At 41.1% G+C, this 21,064-nt stretch overlaps 1 protein-coding gene across 2 annotated transcripts in view; it reads right to left on the bottom strand.

Annotated features, from left to right (window-relative positions):
- The window catches only part of LOC119731231 (sushi, von Willebrand factor type A, EGF and pentraxin domain-containing protein 1-like), a 131,834-nt gene that overhangs the window by 22,438 nt on the left and 88,332 nt on the right, over positions 1-21,064 (bottom strand). For both annotated transcript variants that reach the window (XM_038204319.1, XM_038204320.1), the window contains 18 exons: positions 20,943-21,061; positions 19,702-19,893; positions 19,297-19,485; positions 18,545-18,745; positions 17,346-17,582; positions 16,919-17,107; positions 16,096-16,299; positions 14,898-15,149; positions 14,143-14,391; positions 11,001-11,198; positions 10,140-10,748; positions 9,441-9,602; positions 8,092-8,253; positions 7,408-7,569; positions 5,781-5,990; positions 5,213-5,354; positions 3,964-4,484; positions 459-686 (listed from right to left, as the gene is read on the bottom strand). In XM_038204319.1, the coding sequence (XP_038060247.1) occupies positions 459-686; positions 3,964-4,484; positions 5,213-5,354; positions 5,781-5,990; positions 7,408-7,569; positions 8,092-8,253; positions 9,441-9,602; positions 10,140-10,748; positions 11,001-11,198; positions 14,143-14,391; positions 14,898-15,149; positions 16,096-16,299; positions 16,919-17,107; positions 17,346-17,582; positions 18,545-18,745; positions 19,297-19,485; positions 19,702-19,893; positions 20,943-21,061 (4,226 nt within the window). The remainder of the gene's footprint in view (positions 1-458; positions 687-3,963; positions 4,485-5,212; positions 5,355-5,780; positions 5,991-7,407; positions 7,570-8,091; positions 8,254-9,440; positions 9,603-10,139; positions 10,749-11,000; positions 11,199-14,142; positions 14,392-14,897; positions 15,150-16,095; positions 16,300-16,918; positions 17,108-17,345; positions 17,583-18,544; positions 18,746-19,296; positions 19,486-19,701; positions 19,894-20,942; positions 21,062-21,064) is intronic.

Here is a 21,064-nt window from a genome sequence, read left to right as displayed (position 1 = left end):
TTTTTTGTGATAAGCACAAAAATGTAGGAGATTAATCATATGGTGCACCCCACCAGTTAATGTGGAGGTACATATCCCCCTAGCTCTCAACTCCCATCCCCCTGCCAAACCAATGGCTATGGTCTTGCCTGTGCTGCATCTTCCGCTTAAAGTCTCTGAGAAAATGGCAACATTCAGTCGACCAAAAATCAAGTGTTCTTTTAGCAGTGGCTGGACATCAAAAGCCTGACCATCTTGCACAACAGCATGTGTGCCTCTCAAATGTCACACTGCCTGTCCCAGCTGCATGCGTCATATGTGTAAGTACACAAATATTGGACTTGAGTCTGACACTTAGTCGGGCAATCACTTCAGTGGTTGGTGAAAATATCATGGTGTTTTTGCAGTGATACCAGCCCCTGCAACATCAAACATGTTCACACGAAGTTCTTCAACCATGAATGTCTACACACCCATACCTGTAAAACCAGCAGCACATGTGCACCGGTACCCTGTGCCTGTATTACTGCATGTGGCCCCATGCTGGCATGCAGAGGGGTCACAGTAGTCAAGGTGATCCTCACAATGGGTACCAGTCAATCCTGGTCCACACAGGCAGGCGTAGCCATTGATGTCATCTTCACAGGTGTTAGCAGCTCCGCAGGGATTAGACAAACACTCGTCCACGTCAACTGTGCATGCCTCTCCTTAAAAATAATAATAATAATAATAAAGCTGTTGCAAACTTCTTACTGTCTGGAATGTTTTGAAATAGACAAATTGTATCATAGAGGGCCTAGCGTCTAGCAGGACCTTTCTCTTTCTCTTTCTTAAGACTGCCAGCCTGTTGGGGTCATTGGTTTGAAAAAACTAAGCCCTCTCACTTTCATGACTTGATATTTAGGTAACAGGAAACAGGTAGCCTTCAGATTCAGATGGTGAGTTTGTACTCATCACAGCATTTGTGAAGTAACTTCGACTGAGTTTGAAACAACACACTTTAGAATGTTTTAGGTGCAATGATTGTAGAAGGAGCTAAACATTGTATTTTATTAGAAATGACTTATGCGTTTATATTTGGCATTCAAAGAAAGAATAAACTGGTTTGGTGTTTGTGTTGACATCTTGATTCGGTGATTTTTTTAAATTCAATTTTAAAGCATACTTGCAATTCTTTAAGTTTGTATGTTGATGGTCTGTCGTCTTACTGCAGGGGACAAGATTTAAGCCTTGCTCTTAGAAGACCCTCCCAAACCCTTAAAATATTCTCTGTAAGAGAACAACCCATGTTTACTGCACAGACACTTTTTCCAGGCATAAGCAGCCACAAATTCCAAGCAATGCCAAGATAATCCTCTGATAAGCAAAGAACAGTCTCCAAATTCATTTGGATTCTCTACTGATTAGGTTTTGTATCCTCTAATTGCTCCCCATCTTGAGGGTATGCATATCAGGCTGACTGGTCAAACATTACACCAAGAGCATGGGATTACGGAAACTGACCAGTGTTGTAGTCGAGTACGTTTTTCCGAGTACCGAGTACTGCCGAGTACTTAGGTTGCCGAATACGAGTACGAGCATTTGTACCTCCAAGTACAAGAACGGATCTCCGAGTACGAGTATAGTATGAGTACGAGTACTTCCGAGTCCGAGTACGAGTACGAGTACTTGCATTTCCGAATACGGCCATACGGCAAATGGTTATTGTGCGTAATTCGCCCAGACCCAGTCAGACCGATATACAGACCCACTTACGGCTAGCTGTTAAATGTGTTTGTCCGGACTTGCACAGAGGAAAATCAGGAAATCTTGATTTCTCAACACGCCAATCAACAATTTCCAACCGAAAGAATCGATCAAATAAGGCCATGGTAAGCGAAGCTATAACATTTTTCCCCCCGAGTACTGCTATTCGAGTACGAGTACTTTAATGATCGAGTACAATTTTGACATGTCGAGTACGAGTACTTAGCTGCCCGATTACGAGTACAGTCATTTCAAGTACGAGCACCGGCGGCGGAACCGGGGGGGGGGGGGGGGGGGGGCAGAGGGGGCAGTTGCCCCCCCGGGGGGGGGGGGGGGGGAGGTCCAGAGGGGGCAGTTGCCCCCCCCCACTTTTAAATAGGTAGCTATTTTGCCCCCCACTTTTTACCAGGAGCGATTTTAAAAAAACGAGGTTAATTAAAATGATACAAGAGGTAAAAAAGATTTTTGAACACGTGTCTCATTTATAGGGCCCTATTAATAGTATTATGTACTACAATGTATCTTTTGCTCAGAAAATATTGGTTAAAGTGGTCAGAAATTGCCTCAGATTGCACCACAGAGCATTTTCTTCGGGGCCCTTAAGCGGGCCCCGAACCACACGCCTCAAGGGCTTCGCGCTTCAGTTCTGATCAAGGTATGTTCCCCCACTTTTGAAAAGCTATTGACACCCCTGGTTGGGGTTGAAATTTGACAATAGACCTTATACCCAAGTGAGTATGGCGACACAAAATTAGAAATATGATACGAAAAATAGGGATATACCGTAATTTTCGGAATATAAGCCAAGCGGTGTATGGCGCAGCATGCAAAAATCTGCAAATTAAGATCTGAAGTCGGCATATATAAGCCACACCCACCGCAGCGGTTTCCATTTTGTAAGGCCTCAAAAAATTCTAGTCAAAAAGCTCTGAACCAGTTCCAGTTACACTACAGAAGCTATAAAAAGGGCCACAAAATTTATATCAAATCATTTTCAATCGATACTCTTACAAACAAATATGGAAATTGATGATGAGAAATAAACACCGGGAACTGCTGCCGGCTGCCCCGTCCCGGTCCCCGGGCTTAAAAGTTAGTGCATGGCTGGCCAGGCAGCCTGCGCCGCGCCTGTGAATGACAACATTTTCCCGCAGTACGTGAGAGAGTATGCAACCCACCGTGTGTTGTCTGACTGGAGCGCTACAAATCTTGCTTTTGTGGCAACAGATGCTGACTTGTTTTGTCTTAAGAATAAACAGGTCCGTTTTTACCTCAAAACTTTTCAAATTTTTGTGATTACTAGCGAATAGTAACGTAAAAAATTCAAGTTTCGATCATTACTTTCTTCAAAAATAGTCAAAACCAAAGACCCTTTAGCGCCGTAGGAAACGATGCTGACATTTTTATGGACGAATCCATCAATTTTGTAAGGGGTGATTTAGTCCCTGTTTTGAGTTTTACATCGTTTCTTGAATTCGTTTCAAGAAAAAAATATATACTGTGACGTTAAACAACTTTTTATCTAATAAAGAAATGTTTCGAACACCATAAAAAGCATTAGTCGTCTTTTTTCGTTTTTTTTTTTGAATGCAGAAATATTGGTAATTATTGTTCCCAAGAAAGTACACCCCTTCGTTACCACAAATGGTGTGGTCCGCTGGGGGAAAGCATGCAGCTAGCTGCACACCACCCATGGTATCACGTACGGCTGGTCACAAGCGTTGAAGACAGCTTTCGCCGTCTTTTTTACCGCTCGGTACCTTGGTTTCGGTTTGTTAATGACTTTTTAAATGATAATTCATTTCAGCAACACCTCTCTTCTTATACCAGTACATATGTGAATCTTATTTTTATTCTTCAAGGCTCGATATCAGCATATAAGCCGCCCTGTGTATAAGCCGCAGTAAACATTTTCATGGGCAAAATCCAGCCGCGGCTTATATTCCGAAAATTACGGTAGGAATAGTCCACATGCATAGGTTAGCAGACATTACGTAGGTCACACTTTCGTTTTGGACCAACTTCACACTTTTCCCATTTGCTTTGATTTATTGCTTTAATCCTGCTCCGGGAACAGTAACTGGACCTTGCCCCCCCCCCCCACTTTTAAAAGTGTTCCGCCGCCGATGAGTACGAGTACTTTGACATTCGAGTACGAGTACGAGTACTCCAAAAAAAGTACTAGAGTAGTACTCGAGTACGAGTACCGCATACGAGTACTACAACACTGAAACTGACCTTCAAATCCAGGAGGGCAATCACACAGGTAAGTATTGAGCCTGTCGACACAAGTACCTCCGTTGGAACAAGGTTCTGACGCACACTCATCGATGTCAATCTGGCAGTTGTGGCCAGTGAAGCCGGGTTCACAATAACACCTATATGTGTCGTCTGCATTCACCTGAAAGACAGCGTCATTCTGGCAAGGGGTCTGGTCACACAACTCGCCTGATCGGTGTGCAGGGCAGACGCAGCGAAATGTCGAACCAAGGTTCACACAGGTTGAGCCATCATGACACGGCGACTCAGCACACCAGTCCACACCATTCTCACAGTGAGTGCCTTCATAACCCACAGCACAGACACAGTTGTAACCATTGGCCATATCTTGGCACGTTGCTCCATTGCGACATGGACCACTGAAACACTCATTGATGTCAAGGGTACAGTTAATGCCACTGTATCCTGCAGCACACTGGCACTGGTACCCACCATCACGGAGTTGACATACTCCATGTTGGCAAGGACTAGGAGAACAGCTGTGGACAAAATCAAAATGTATTGAATGGATCAATACATATATTAATGTAATGTGAAGCTTTATCTGGTGGCAAATGCAATATGGGATAGATTTCAAGGTACACCAAGTGAAGGGACTAGCTCCAAAAGGAAAATGTTAGTAGAACCAGAGGCTAATCTCATTGTACCAGTCAGTATGATCCAACATACCGATAACAACACTCCTTAATATTATACAAACAAGTGTTGGCTGATTTGACTCTCTGTCCAACTCCCGTTGACAGGTAGTCAAAAATCAGCCAACACTAAGGAACCAGGAACTTCGCACTATTTCCCTTTATCCGCATTGTATATGATTTATTACACCTCACACATATTAAACCGATAATCAAAAGACAACAAGATCCCTTTTGAAATCCCTCCCATGAAATGTCTCAGTATAAAGGTTTCAGAAAACAACCTGCACCATCATAGTGATTACGACCTCTCTACATCCCATTTACAAGTTGACCTCACAGTAAATTGATTGACGTTATTGCTGATTCTCACATTCATATCCAAAGTTTACGGTCACAGATGTTGTCAGTGATTCTCACCTGCTTGTCACCAGTTCAAACTTGACTCTGTGTTTATTACAGACATAGCTGATTCTGACAAAATTTTACCAAGGGAACCAATCTGAACGGGTTGCAAACCCGTTCAGATTGGTTCCCTTGGTAAATTGACAGATGTCATCAGTGATTCTCACCTGTTTATCTCGAGTTCACAATGTAGCCCGTGGTAGTTTGGCATACATTGGCAGTGATATCCGTTGACTTCATCCAGGCACATGCCGTCATTTAAGCAAGGTGTGGATGCACACTCATCAATGTTCATCTCACAAAAATCGCCTGAGAACACAATGCAGAGACATTTTCAGGGTTGCATGAAAATTTAAGTTTCTAAATTAGGTAAATTTCCAAACCGTCCATGTGTGATACGTTCATTTTTAAATTTCTTTAAAAGAATCTTTTCAATGATTTCACTAGACATGAGAAGTTGATGTCACTTGAACACAATTTTGCACGAAATGCAAATTCTGAATGTCAAGAATACTTTTGCTGAAGAGTATAAACTACAGCATGTGATCATCAAACAGTGTTTACATTGCCTGCCATTTTCATTGCAATGAACATCACAGATTTCACAAAGTGTTCAGTATGGTTCAACTTTCATATTGAAAGGAAATATAAAAAATTAATGAAACGCAACTAAAAAGAGTCCTGTTATAACAAGCTGCCATATATATGGGAGTGATGTCTGGACTACTGTCTGACCTATGAATCCTGGACTGCACTGGCAGAAGTAACCCATCAGCCTGTCCACACATGTTGCCTCATTGACACATCGATGGTCTGTACAGTCATCAATGTCATCATTACAGTGGACTCCTTGATAGCCTGGTGGACAGTCACATCGGTAACCATCAATCAGATCCACACAGGTAGCCTGGTGGTCACACGGTGAGCTGGCACACTCATCCATATCTATAATGAAATATTGATCATTGTCTACAGATTAACCCTATCCTAGATTAGTTGTCGAATCTTCAGGTTCCGGATATCCCAAGCTAGGCATGTGTCACAGCTATGAATGAACTTAACCCGCTCCCTATTTTATAGATTTATACTATGGACTCCGTGCACAAGTACCCCCTCAAAGGCAAGAAAGGGAGAGTAGCGGGGGGAGACATCAGAAGAGGCATTTGAAGGCATTACCAACGATGGCTGATGCTCATGCGAATACACTGTGGCTTTGTGCACATTCACAATAAAGTTATGCATTCTTGGAGCTATATGTGCGTGACCCAGTACACACACGCGGTGTGTCCGGTCCATGGGGCTCCCAAAAGTGGTGAAAATGCTTGCAGGCGCACTGAGCCCATATACCGGTACCTTTATACTTCTTTCTTAGTTCCTATGTCACCTGTTCTTAATATGCATGACCTCTACAGCCAATCTCAATACCTATGGGGGACATAACTCTGGTTTGTTCTGTCATGATTCACTTATCACACCTCCTAGTATTGGAATTAATAGTAGTTTATCACTTTGTATATATTACTTTTTAGAGATTCATCACTTCAACCATCTAACTTTGTGTGCTGTAACATTCATACTCAGATAGGATCTAGATTATAGGATGGTGTATCCTATTGTTTCAAAGATTTAGTCTAACATATCGAGTTTGATATGTTTAATATTGAATTTCACAATATTTCTAAGATGGCAGTTGTCACACAGGCGTACATGGGAAATCATCAAATGCTGCCATTTCCCATTTTATTCTATTGTATTTGTCGTCAACTTACTAGTTTCTTTTTGCTTCGTTCCATTTGACATGCTTAAGCTGTTAAACTTGAACGTTTAAAAATCAGCTGTTAAACATTCTATAATGTTCTAATTATCTTCTAATACTACAGTTAAAGAATTATTGTAAATCAGTTCCAATGCTGACCAGAGATGAGGAAAGAGCCATTTGAAAAGCTGCCCCTTTGTCCTGTCTTTCACTGACTCATACTAAACCATTCAATATAGAATATTTTGGGTTTTTTTAGTTTCAGGCGTAGCTCTGTTAGAAGATATCTGCTTCGTGATCCCAGCATATAAATCCAGTCTGTTCTATAGACAAAGTTGCTCTAAATAAAAAACTAACTGATCACAAATATAGGTGTTTTGAGCGATGAAAGAAGTTAGAAGTCAGAATATAAACTGAACCCTGGGACCATCAAGCACTTTTCGAACTGAAAAGTTTCTAAGCTCACTTATTATGTATTCAACTTTTTATTTCATTGAAAAATATTTAAAAAAATAAAAAGAGAGATTATTCTTATGCTGGTCCGAGTTTAAAAAATGCTTTTGAACTGACCAGTGTGGTGCCTTGACGTTTAGTCAGGGTGCTTACCAATACACTGTTCTAGACTGGTGGACCCGTTGCCCGATGTGGTAGTCCTTCCAGGGCATAGCACACAGTGACGCTTCTGGATATTAGGCTGGTAGTAACGACGTTCACATGGATGGCACGGGGCAAGTCCTGTGTCGGAGTAACTGCCTGCTGGGCAGATTTCTGAGCAGACAGAAGGAATTACATATAAGAACTAATGCATGCATGCATGCAGAGAAAGGTCATGTTCTGGACCACAGTAGGTTGGTTCCCATCCCTTCTTTTACTGCAATGTTAAATAGAGGGGATGAGGTACACTGGTCAAACATTGAGAATGACTCAAACTAGGGAAGCTGCATATACTGACAGAGTACAGTAGTAAGTCAAGCGTGTGTTGATCAATTATGGCTTATCAGGCCGCTGTTTATCTTCAGTTTCCTCAGAATACCACAACTGATAACACCCCCCCCCCCTAGGGCTGTCAGTCAATCAAAGGCTATTCCTGTAAGTCACTGTCAGTGCCACTATATGTGTACTCACTGTTGGCCTACCAAAGAAAACAGTAGCTGGATTGGTACCCTGCCCCTCACTTGCCAACTACTACCCAAATGATTTGTAGTTTCATTCTATAAATGATGTGCAGGATTTAGGTGGCTATGCATAGTTACACAGCAAGGTATGACCGGATAAAATCTGTCCACTTACCAAGGCACTGGTCCACTGTCTGAGCTTCATAGTCGAGGGTTGTAGTACCAGTTGGGCATGGTTGGCACGACGTCTGGCCAGGCAGGGATTGGAAATGACCAATCAGGCATTTGAAGCAAGGAATGACACCATTGGTAGAAAAGGTACCGGCTGGGCACTCGTCTAATTGAGAATCAAGGCATGATGTCCCATTATAATCAATTCAAGTCACAAATGAATGGCCGGATCTTGGAAGGATCCCAATGGCCCCAAGAATACCCTCAAACAGCGGACTTGCCCCAATGCTGCCCCCAACTTCCGTCACACTCGCAAAAACCATGAGCTAAGGCCCCCCAAAAAAGTCTTCCGTTTCTGGTATGGAGCTTGCCCATACGGAGCAAAAGTGGAGGGGTGACGCAGCTTTTGGGGTTTTTTCCTCTTTTTTGCTTCAAATGTCGGCTGATGACTGCAAATGGTGCCCGACTAAATTTAGTGCAAAATGTATGGGAGCCCAGAAAGGCCACATAAAGCTTATACTCGATCGTAACCCTATCTTAAAACACGTTAAAATTGTGAAGCAGCAGGATTCCACTCAAACCAGTGAGTTTGGCGGTTTTGAGACATCATCTTACATTGAAAAAAAAACTTTTTAATTTTGCTGATCCACATGGCTACGTTGCCAGTGACCCGTGCGCATACCAGAAACTGAAGACGGTTTTTTTGGAGGGGGGGGGGCCCTAAAGCACCGTAAGTTGGGAAAAAACATCATGTACAAAATCAGGACCGGAAAACTGTTTCATTCCCACTTTGTGAATTGCTTCTTGTTTGATTCCCCACATTACTCAAGGGCGGATCCAGGGGGGGGCCAAAGGGGGCCATGGCCCCCCCCAAAAAGGGGGCCATGGCCCCCCCCCCAAAACGAAACCAATTTTTTTTTTTTTTTAATGTGACATCGCAATAAAGGCAGGCAATGAGTACACCACCATCTTTTCCTCAAAAAACATTGGCTGAAGTGGTCAGAAATTGCCTCAGATCGCACCACAGAGCATCTAGAATCCAAAAATTACGGCGTGGGGTTCGGGGCCCGCTAGGGCCCCGAACCCCACGCCGTAATTTTTTTGACCCACTTTTTTGGGGGACCAAAATTTTTTTTGGCCCCCCCCAAAATTGTGTTCTGGATCCGCCCTTGACATTACTCAGATTTTTTTTGCCTAGAACCATGCTTTGATTTCAGTAAATTTGAACAACTGCATTAAACTTATTAAGCTACTTTCAATTTTCAAAATTATTTGCAGTCCTCTTCATTTGCAAAGTACTCTCATTTTTATAAAACTCGTTGTAAAATTAATTTCCACCGATACTGCACTTGCCTACACATGAGGAGCTGTTTTTGGCCCCTTCAGTAGCTGTTGTTGTTCCAGGGGGGCATTCTATGCATGACTGTGCAGCCTGCTGGTTCTGATAACTCCCTCTGGCACAATAATCACACTCCCCTGTGAGCTTGTTGTACCACGTCCCAGAACTACAAGCAGCTTAGGAAAAAAATACAAGTCAAATATAAGGATGGGCGACCATTTCATAATATTAACAATATTGTGCAAAAGTAAGTGTGACACTTGGTGTTCAATTAAAGAATATTACGATGACTTTTCTTTAAATTTACTCGAAATATTAACCAAACATGGCATGACAATTGTGGTGTCAATTTTATATTTTTGAATATCCGAAGAAAAGTATTTATTACAAACATTGTGAACAACAACTCAGTAACACTAAGTGACTCCTAGCATTTCATTTACTTATGTGTCTGAATGTCACAATACATCTCACAACTTCAAGGAAAAATCAATATGTCATTTCATAAAACTGAAAACCATTTTAGAAAAAACTCAAATTTCAATTAGAAGTTTAATGTATTTATGAAATCTTGTCACCATTGATCTGGTTTTGAAATATCCACAAATGAAAATTTATTTCCCAAAAAACACAAATTCAAGAATTCGAGTTGAATATATAGAATAACACAGACAACTACAAAAATGACTTAATGACAACTCAATGATACTTACTGCAGTAGAGCGAATCATTACTGAGAATATAGCCTGGCTTACAGATCACCACTGAGTCACCGTATGACATCGTGTCTGTGTCTACTTCTAAGTTCATGCCCGTCATATTCAGAGCCAGCAAGCTCCCATTTCCTATCGCTGCCATCAGACCATCAGCTCGGTCCTTCAGCTCAGATTCTGCAGCGATGACAGCATCCTGGCTCTCCATCCCTGTCTCATAGTCAATCTCATTGCTCAGGTCAAAGCTGATCAAAACACCAAAGTTGATATCAGTGTCTCGCTTTTGCCTCTGGATATGCGTGGCATCTAATCTTGCAAACAGCTTGCCCCACACTGCATCTTCGCTCCTGCGCTGGTCATCTGTGATAGTGCCCCGCCGGCGACGACGGTGCATCCCAGGGCCTTGCCCAAGACGTTGACCTCCTGCCCCGCAATGCACTTGCACGTTCGAAATGTTGCATTTGTTATTGAGTGTGCAGGCGTCCATGAAAAGGGAATTTTCAATCATAGTGATAAATGCCGATGCAATGCTCTCTTGTGTGGACTGGTCGCTGCAATCTCCAGAAAAGTACATGAGGCTCATGGGAAGGTTAGCATCACCCCTTCGTCCTGGTGATTTTGACAATGAGCAAAGTTATAATCATACGGTAACAAATCAATTACATGTCAACCACAGCCTTATTTTGCCTGACTAGGATCTTGTGAATGGTTAGAAGAGCAGGTTTGAGATTTTAATACAAAATCTACAATAAAAAGAACAGCCACATTTGCAAAAAAATCTCCAGACAATATGTAGAAATCCATAAAAAATGAGCAGAAATATTAATTGTAATAAAATATTTGTTTGAAATGATTACTCACTAGAACAATCTGGAACCCGGCCATCATGGGGTATCCATTGTCCTGACATCACTCCGCAGGCATACTGGTCAGGGACACTCCGGCCACGCGATCGGGAAAACTGGTAGTCCTGATTGCAGAAGGCACTGCAGATGAGACCAGATGGCACACAGGACAGGGCACCATTCATGGGTCTGGGCAAAGGCAGACAGCTGTTGGCTGTGAACATTGGGAACGGGACAACATTACAGAAAATAAGCGCATGACAACTCTCAACTGATGAGAAAATTGTGGGGTATTACTGGCCCACTTGTATGGTTCTGCTAGTTTATCAAGAATTCCAAATTGTCCATTTATGAACAAATTAAACAACAACTAGAGCTATGCCTGTTCGATGAACAGGACACAGGCTTTTCCGAATTTTTAAAATAATACGTGTAAAAAAATACTTTCAAAAAAATACTTTGTCAAATTATTGTATAGAAAAAAATGTTAAAAAGTTGATAAATTAATAAAAAAAGGTGATGACATCATCATAATGTCACTTTAGATTTTGCATACTTTTAACAGTATCTACCTATCCACCAAGTTTCAAGACAATCGGACTTACCCTTATAAGTGTTTTTAAAAATCACGTTTTCGATGACGTCATCGTGACGTCACACATTTTTCAAAAAGAAAGTGCAGATACCTTTCACTAAATAAACCTAATACCAAACAAATTTTGAATTTAGCATGTTGGGTCCATGAGATATGGTGATAATCTTCAAAACTTAAAAAACGCTATAAAATCACACGATGACGTCATGATGACGTCACCACAATTTTTACCTTTAACACATCCCAATCTACCTACATACCGAGTTTCAACCCAATCGGACTAAGAGTTCTTCAGATATAGGGTCTTCAAGTCTGTAAGTTTAAGATGATGTCACGTGACCCATGATGAAGTGATCATGATGTCTGACTTGGCAGTGCTCCTTATTTTATTGTGGTTTTAGTCTATACCAAGTTTGAAGCCAAACAGATGAACAAAAGTCTTTGTGACGTCATTTCTGATTTTGAGTACTTGTGCTAGTATCTACTTACCCACCAAGTTTCATGATGATCGGACATTTTCTTATGTGTTTTAAGTTTGCACAATTAAGATGACGTCACGTGACCCATGATAAACTCACTATGGGGTCTTCACATAGGTAAAGTTTCATTTGAATACGAGTTACAAAGTGCCCCAGTTAAAAAACGTGTACAAAGTCAATAGGATTTGGGATGGAATAAAAAGAACCAGAGGTCTATGCCTGTTCGATGAACAGGACATGTGCTTTTCCGCATTTCCTTTTTTTAAATATTTATATTCAAGAAATATATTTGAAAATGCATTAAAGCATTATAGAAGAAAATGTAAAAAAATTATAAATTAATAAAAAACATTTTATGATGACATCATCATAAATTACTTTCAGATTCTGCATACTATTAACAATATCCAACTACCCACCAAGTTTCAAGTCAAACGGACTTACCCTTATATGTGTTTTGAAAAATCGCATTTTTTATGATGTCATCGTGTCACATATTTTTAAAAAAACATTGTGCAGATACCTATTACATAAAAACCTAATACAAAAGAATTTTGAATTTAGTATGTTTGAAGCCAATAGGATGAATAAAAGTGTTTTGTAAGCAGAATAAAATTGTAAATATTTTAAAAATCTTAGAAAATCTACCGATGACGTCATCGTGACGTCATTTCACATTTTTTGTACTAGTACTATTATCAACCCACCCACTAAGTTTCATGACGATTGAACATTCCCTTATATGAGTTTTAAAAAATAGTATTTTGATGACGTCATAATGACGTCACATTATTTTCACAATTTTATGAGTATGCCTGTTACCTAACAAACATAATACAAAAAGAATTTGAATTTAGCATATTGCATTCATTAGATATGGCCTAAAGGTCCAAAACTTCAAAAATTGATATAAAATCACACGATGACGTCATGATGACGTCATTTTAATTTTCGTCTATAACACATTCCGGTCTACCTATGTACCGAGTTTCAACTCATTCGGACTTACAGTTCTCTAGATATAGGGTGTTAAAATTTGCATATTGAAGATAATGTCACGTGACCCATGATAACGTCATCGTGACATCACTTCGGTACACAATGGCACTACATGTATGGGGTCTTTACATGGGACAAGTTTCATTAAAATACGAGATTGTTTGAGGTCCAAAATGCCGCGAGGAACAAAACGTGTACACAGTCTATGGGATTTGGGATAGAACAATTTAAAGAAAAAAAGAAAAAAATAGGAAAAAAAAAATCTTTTTAATCATTAAAGTGTTACACTCAGTATTGAAATACACTGCTTTTAATTTTCAAAGTTTTACTCTTTTACACTTACAACTTCATTTATGGGTGTCGCGAGGGGGGGGGGGCCTGGAAAATTTAAAAAAACAGGGAAAAAGAGGTGCGAAGCCATATTGCTGTTAATTTGATGGGGGGTAGGGCAAATGCTCCCCTGCTCACGCTCGAAAAAATGATAAATTGAGAATATAGTGAAAAAGTTAAGGATATTTGGGAAAAAATTTACTTTGGCCCCCTCCCCACCCGGAAAAAAATCCTGGCGATGCCCATGACTAAACTCAGTATCACTTTAAGTTGCATACCTAACTTTCTTTAAAAAAAAATCAACTTGCATGTCTCGTTTTAATGGAAAAACAACCTTATTCCGACTTTGGGTGTCTGCCACCCTCTGAAAAAGGGCTTTAATTTTGTGCACAAAAGAACCCGCCCTGCGAGAGCCAAAACATTGTCTGGCAGCCAATAATTCAAATATTGTGATGAAATAATTCAATAACTATAAATGTCGGTGCATTTTTTTCGTTCAATGTCTCATACAAAAGGGAGAAACTTTTACATTGCTAGGAAAATAGCAAGTGAAAAAACTTTCGAGGTGAAATTTGGAAATAGCACAGGGAACGCATCTTTTATCTGTAACAGTTAGTCCCAAATGAATTGCTTAATATCTGGTACTTGGTTTTACTCAGTGTTACGCAAAATCAACAAGCCTTACTGATCAATGCCAGTCACTTAAATGTGCCCAAAGCACATAACTCAAACCATCATTCACAATTGTTACTCACGTGTTATATCAATAGCAAACTGACATGCAGCTTTCTGTCCATTGTCTGTATTGATAGCCGTGTACACCACTGTGTGTCGCCCCCACGGTAAGATGGCTGTATGCCCCTCTGCCACATGGTTGCTAACCACAAGGTCATGACCTAAGGGGTCACGGAAAATGGGCTCATCCCAGGTCACCTCGGTGAGTTTGTCCCAGGCTGTGATGGCATAGTCGTCTGGGCAGTAGATGACTTCAGGCTCAAGATCATCTATATTATGTATAAGAAGAGATACGAAATATGTAACCTGAAAGCCGGTTCCATATCCCACACTACAAATACAAAGTAAATTTGGCCCAAGTTAAAATGTGTTGCTTTTGAGAATCAACACTGGGAATACTTGCCATAACGTCACAAACTGGCTTTTGCTCACATCAAGCGTCAACAAGCCTTTATAGTCTAACATGGTCAAAATGAGAATAAAGAATGACAGGAGCCAAATGTGAACCTGGGACCTCCTGAATACTAATCTCACATTCTACCCAAAACTTAAGGTATCTTTATTGTGCAAAAGTTTGTGCTGTGTAAAAAAAAACAGTGTGTGTAAATATGTAAGCTTTGATCACTAAGGTTTCCTCAACATTCCCCGAAATTAAGTTGCTGTTGTGAGCTCTTTTTTTTGGGGGGGGGGGGGGGGGGTGGGAGGCCAATTAGAGCTTCTCAGGACATATCTTGAAATCCACCATTTTCATACTGTACTGGTTCCAAGCACTCACCTAAGACGTAAACTCTACAGGTACACGTGACGGAGTTACCACCCTCATCTGTGAATGTGTAAGACACCTCAGTGGACTCACTGAATGAGTGTGGTGAGGTGATGCCGGAGGGTGAGGTCTCCAGAGTCAGGGTACCAGACAGGTTATTATCCCGGGCTGTTGGGATGTCAAAGGTCACCGAGACTCCAGCCTCACCTCCTCGGGTGGCGTAGATGGGTCCAGGGCAGAAAGTGAGCACAGGGGGAATGCGATCTGTTTTTGAAAAAAAGGTAATTTGTAAGAAATTATTTGTCTCTGCAAAAAAAAATAGGGTTACAAGCCAAGAGGGCTGGTCATGTATATTGCCTGGGACATGTTGCTGGCTACTTTCTGCTCACAAGTTGCCAAGCTATACTTCCTCTGAGCAGCTTTATCAAGTCCAGACACAAGTAAATATCAGCTTATTGTCTTACATATAAATGGTAGTTTAGTATAGGCTCACTGGAGACCATACTCATAGAAGACATTACTGAGGTGGCACCACACTTGTATATGTCTGTTGCACATGTTCTTAAATTTGAGGCACAAGTACACTTTTGCAACCTCATTGTTTGAAAGAGCATAGAGTATGTGAACCACCTGCATAATTCAGTACCACATCAGCAATAGTTCCTAATTATTGTACATAAACCCTTATGGATATTTGGATCGAGTACAATACACAATTAAATGACTGTTAACTCCACATGCATTGGGTTCACAATCCTGAATTCTTTCTCTAGAATTAGGGATGTGACTTATAAACGTTTGGCAAATATTTTAAGAACCGTTTAAACGTTTAGCCATTCACAAAGGCTGATGCATGCTCATTATGTCAGCTGACCGGTGTGATTGACATGATACCTGTAAATCAACAATGGCAGTCATTGAAAAAGTAACAACTTAACTAGGTACGTGTGCCCCAAATGTAATCAAGCATTGAAGCGCTCAGTTTAGTAAATTAAATAGGTTTGAAAACACTGTAAATCATTTGTGCTATGTATGTTTATCTCAAAGGAAGACTGCATTCAACGGTGAATTTAGGTCCCTTTTTCACAATTTGGGTTTCGTTTTAATGTTTTGGAAAATGTGTAAATGGATTTGAAATGTTTTTCATTTAAACATTTTAACGTGTAAATGTCACATCTTTATCTAGAATATGATAGATGGTCTCCCAAACCTTCGCAATCTGTGGGCAAGTTTCCAGCCTCCACGTCCCAGAGTCCTTCCCCTCCACAGGACACCTGAGACATGCTCCCAACCAGACTGAGTCCATGTGGGCAAAAGAAAAAGCACAGGGTACCAGCTAACGGTCTACCAGCAGTACATATGGATGGAGTGACCTGTACGGCATCGGGGAGTGACAGGGCCTCACATGTGATCACTGAAAATTGAATTGTAACAGTCAATAGCGGTTATTTGTTAATGGCGAGTCAGTTCACAGGTCAAAGTTCAGTATGAATTGGAGTGGTCAACATTAAATATTTCACATATGGGTTCCATTTTTTCCTGTCCCTGTTACACTGACACCTATCCTGATCTGTTACTATGAATAATGACACACCATCACCCTAACAAATTTGCTTCACTCTCAAATCTGCATGAAATATGATCTGGTGGTAACTCATCAAATCTCTTATCTATTCAGAGGTTAGTTATGCTTTTTCTATTTTGTTTTCATCTTTGCTTTTTGTTTTCATATATCAGACATTGTCAAACAACGATTTACACATAGGCTAAGAGCTACATAAAACAACAGCCTTTTAGCTACTGGTATAGGAACAAGAAAAAAACGATGTTAGAAAGTGCGGGCACAGAGCTGTTATATGGCACTTGAGCACTGATCATCTCTTTTGTTTTCTTGTCGAGTGAGTACCTGAGTTTGAAATGATTGTATGCTGTCATACGCTAAACTTCAAAGTGTGTAAACTCAAGCAACGCTTTTATTGAATGCATTTACCAATGTCAGATTCTTGTGAGTAAATAAGAATTTTCTAACTTACACTGACAGTGCGGTGTGTCATCTTGGTGCCAGTATGTAGAGATGCCATTGAACTCACAGGAGGCTTGCCTGGACCCGATCAATTGGTAGCCATTGATGCACTTCAGGTAACACACACAGCCATAGACGTGGCAACAGTCCCCTATGTAATCCCCATATGCTGGGATGGGCAGGGCTGTGCAAGTGCGCTCTGTTCAATAATAAAACATATATTAACATTTCCAACAATATGCTCTCTTCACCTTTGTTCAGGTGCAGAGTGTGAATTAGTGCAATTCTTCTAGTAAAGAACAAGAACAATGAATATAGTGAGTGCATGTACTGTACTACAGTTAAGTTGATAAACCTGGGCCTAGTATTTTGGTTCTACTACCCATGAATCCACAAAAATGTTACAAAAAAAAGGAAACAACTATAGAATAACTCACCCACAATTTCAATTTGGAAGGAACAAGTCGCTGCGTTACCAGCTGGATCTGAGGCGATGCACGAGACCAAATATTGACCCAGGTCAAATTGTCCTGACTCGGGGTCACAGGTCACTGTAGGCTGCTGGCCACTATTATCTGAAGCGGTGACCTGGAAGTTGACTTGGGCTGCAGTGGACCCTCTCTCAGCATAGACAGTCGAGGCAGATGGGCAGTTAAGGTCAGGACTGTCCACATCTAGTGATGTAAATATTTTACTGACTGGCGATATAGTAACAAGCGTACATATGTGCACCAGAGGGACTGTGAGTGACAAAAAGGAGAATACTTTTTCCTGACACAAGGGTTTGAGGAAAACATACCCTCTTTTAGTTACTCACAGGCCCAAGGTATAAATGTGCACTGCTGCAGGTCAGTACGGGTTCTACAACACATCTGCAAACCAGAAGCCATGATTTTTAGAGTGATGATGATCCTTGCACCTTCACAGGCAGGGCCAGATTATCCAGTAGGCAGTGTATCGAGAGCCTACGACAAATCTGATGGCCGACGAAAAACAAAGGCACAATGTGTCATCAAAATCCAAAGCAAACCTCCTATGACAGCTAGCCCAGGTAAGAACTGGTCAGTGCTTTGGGCCTATAATGACCTCAATTCGGCCCAGTTCACTGCAACCGGTTGAAATTAACAAATATAGTGCCTGACCAAGCAAAAATGCTGGTACTATGAATTATGATGAACTCCATTTTCCTTCTCCTACCAAGCCTACATTAGACTTGAGGCTCATGAGCAACCACCATCTCAAATTCTATTTAACAAATGGTATTTGTTTTATATGAAATAAGGTATACTGGGATCCAATGACCACAATTTAAAGCTTTTACTGCGGTGGTGTCACGCTATTAAACGCGGAAGCTGCACATGTTCCTAAAGACGAGGCGTGCGCACATTTTTGACATTCCTATTGGTCGAAGGAGCCCGGAGTGCGTGTGTATTACCTGAGCGTGACTCTCGCGAGCCTCGTGCTACCACAGAAAATGGCTGCCACCGGATTTGTCTATTGATAAACTACAATGTTTGAGGAATCAGACACAGTATGATGGTCAAACAGAGAGATGGTGATACTGACTAAACCTAACAAAAAAAAGTCAACTATGTCAAGAGTCAGTACAGAATTGCCTTCATATGTCCTAACTTACCTACACAGACAATTTGGGATATGTCCCCAGACCATCTCCCATTGCCCACACAGTGGACGTAGGCATTTTCCACTGGTTCAATTCTGAAGCCGTCTTGTGAGCAGGAAAACATGCAGCTATTGCCAAACACAGGCCGGCTTGAGCAGGATGGTGGGGAAACGTTGATGCCAGAACCAGATGTCAGGACTGGACATTCAATTTCTGCAAGGGGGGGTATGGGAGAGATGAATGGCAAAAATGGTAAATTATAACACTTATATGATAGCTAAATTTGTCCTTTTGTTGGTGACCAACATTGCCCACAAATATTCTTGTAATCGAGCAAACTTGTTGCAGTGTTTACCAGCAATATCCCAAATTTTGCCAAACTGTAAAAAAAGGCACAAACTTGTCAACTTTAACTTCTCTGACAAAAAAAATCACATTTTTGAATCATGTCTTAAAACTGATTAATTTAATATATAACATACAGCCTAAAAAATCCATTGTAGAACAGACTTAATTTCCAGCGCCTTGAGTACCTAATTGTTGGTAGATATTTGCAAAATACATGACTCTGGTTTTATTGTGTTGGTGGATCCTGACCTGCAAAATTTGGTGACAAGTGCATTCTTAGAGATTTGCTAAAACACCATGAACTGGTATCCCCTGATGTGTAACAAGATAGTATGGAAAGAACCAAAGAGTGATAATCAATGTTTTGATTAGTACAATTTAATCATGCTCAGGATAATTTGTTTGGACTTATTTACCCTCGCAGACAAGGTCAGTTCCAGACCAGGTGCCATTAGCCTGACAGCGAGACCTTCCATCATCACTAGTCTGAGCCTCATAACCATTCACACAGTAGAAAGAACACTCAGTGCCGTATGGCTCTGATGGGAGGCTACAGCCAGACTTGACAGAGTTGGGTGGGGCCGGCTGAGACGGGCATCTTACAACTGAAAACAAAGGTCAAAGGTAGCATTATCAAGCTGTGTTTGGCAAAATAAATATGTCACACTTGGGATTAAGAACACAAATATTCAATAATTAATTTACTTTAAGAAGGCATTAGAATCAATTTTGTAAAACCTTTTCTTACAAAGACAAACCAATGACCTACTCGACAGTCAACTTGGTTTGCACAATCCACAATGATACTGGAAATTATTTACTTGTGCATACAGTAGGTTCTCCATCCCAGTAGGTTGTATCGTCACTGGTTAACAGGCAGGTTCTGCTACGTGATCCACTCAAGATATAACCAGTATTACACTCCAAGCTGCATCGGGTACCAGCGATGGAACCAGCATGATCACAGTGAATAGAGCCTGAAGGTGGTGCTTGGAGTCTCTCGCAACGATACACTTGGAGGCGGGAGAGAAAGTGGGAACAAAGAAGGTTATAACAAGAGACATAAAACTCCAGCCAAACAGGGTGAGGGACAGGGTGAGAAAGGGCTCTGTAAATGTTAATGTGAGCCATGATTTGCAACACAATGATGGACTACATCCCTGATATACACAACAGGATTGAGTCATACGCACGTGAAGGGATCAGTACTAAATATGCTTCAAAATCACCCAACAAGAGCTCAATCAAGTGGAGCATAATCAACGTGGATGGCAACCAAATCCTCAAAAATGTACAAATCCCCTCCCTCCACTGCTAATAACCGCAGTCTGCCAAACATCAAAGCTCCATCTTTTGCCTGCGGCTATTTGAACAGCAGGAACAGGAGCTGGGATCACATATTGTCCAGTATTGTCCCATACATTTTGTACACAAAAGCCCATTACGTGAAACTCCCATTTGCCAAAACCCCTGAACTGTACCTACCGATTTCACTGTGACTCTTATCAGCTGTTATCAGTAAAGTAATTATAAGATAAACACTTACCCTGGCACCCCCTTCCCCAGGGCCAGTGACCATGAGCTGGTGGTGTCAAATAACGGAAACCTTGAAGAGCATGGCTGAAGTCGGACTGTTTCTTATTTGATATCTCGAGATATATTTGATCGATTTTTATGATTCAAAGTTGCTCACACAATAACTTTTGACACTTTTCCAAATACTTTAGATTATAAACAAGAACCTAGTAGACTTTGGTAGATATTTTTTGTCAGTAAGCTCACAGGCAGAGGCACCATACATCACCTGTTCACGGCTCGTTAACTCTTGATCAGATAAGAGAGATCGCGTTGAAAGCTGCTGAATCTGAAATCGGTAGGTACGACCCGAGTTTGTCATAGGCAAACTCGGGTCTAGCTCAAATGGGAGATTCACGTAATGCTCCTCAGGACTTGCCTCAGATCCTCAGGTTATTCTTATTATAGGAAACCCATCATCTTAAGTCCTCAGACATACAGGTTAACAAGATCACAGATACAGTTTATACAATGTACAGTTTCTCACCTACAACAGTAACAATGACATCGCACTGCTCAGAGAGACCCACTGGGTCCGCAGCAAAGTAAGTGACTGTAGTTCTACCTTCTGGGAAGCTGCTGCCTGGTGCTAAGTGTCCAGTTTGTCTG

This window comes from Patiria miniata, unplaced genomic scaffold (assembly GCF_015706575.1).
Source record: "Patiria miniata isolate m_02_andy unplaced genomic scaffold, ASM1570657v1 HiC_scaffold_23, whole genome shotgun sequence".
NCBI classification, from domain to species: Eukaryota; Metazoa; Echinodermata; class Asteroidea; order Valvatida; family Asterinidae; genus Patiria; species Patiria miniata.
Note: the sequence above shows the minus strand (reverse complement) of the source record. Positions and strands in the feature narration are given on the sequence as shown.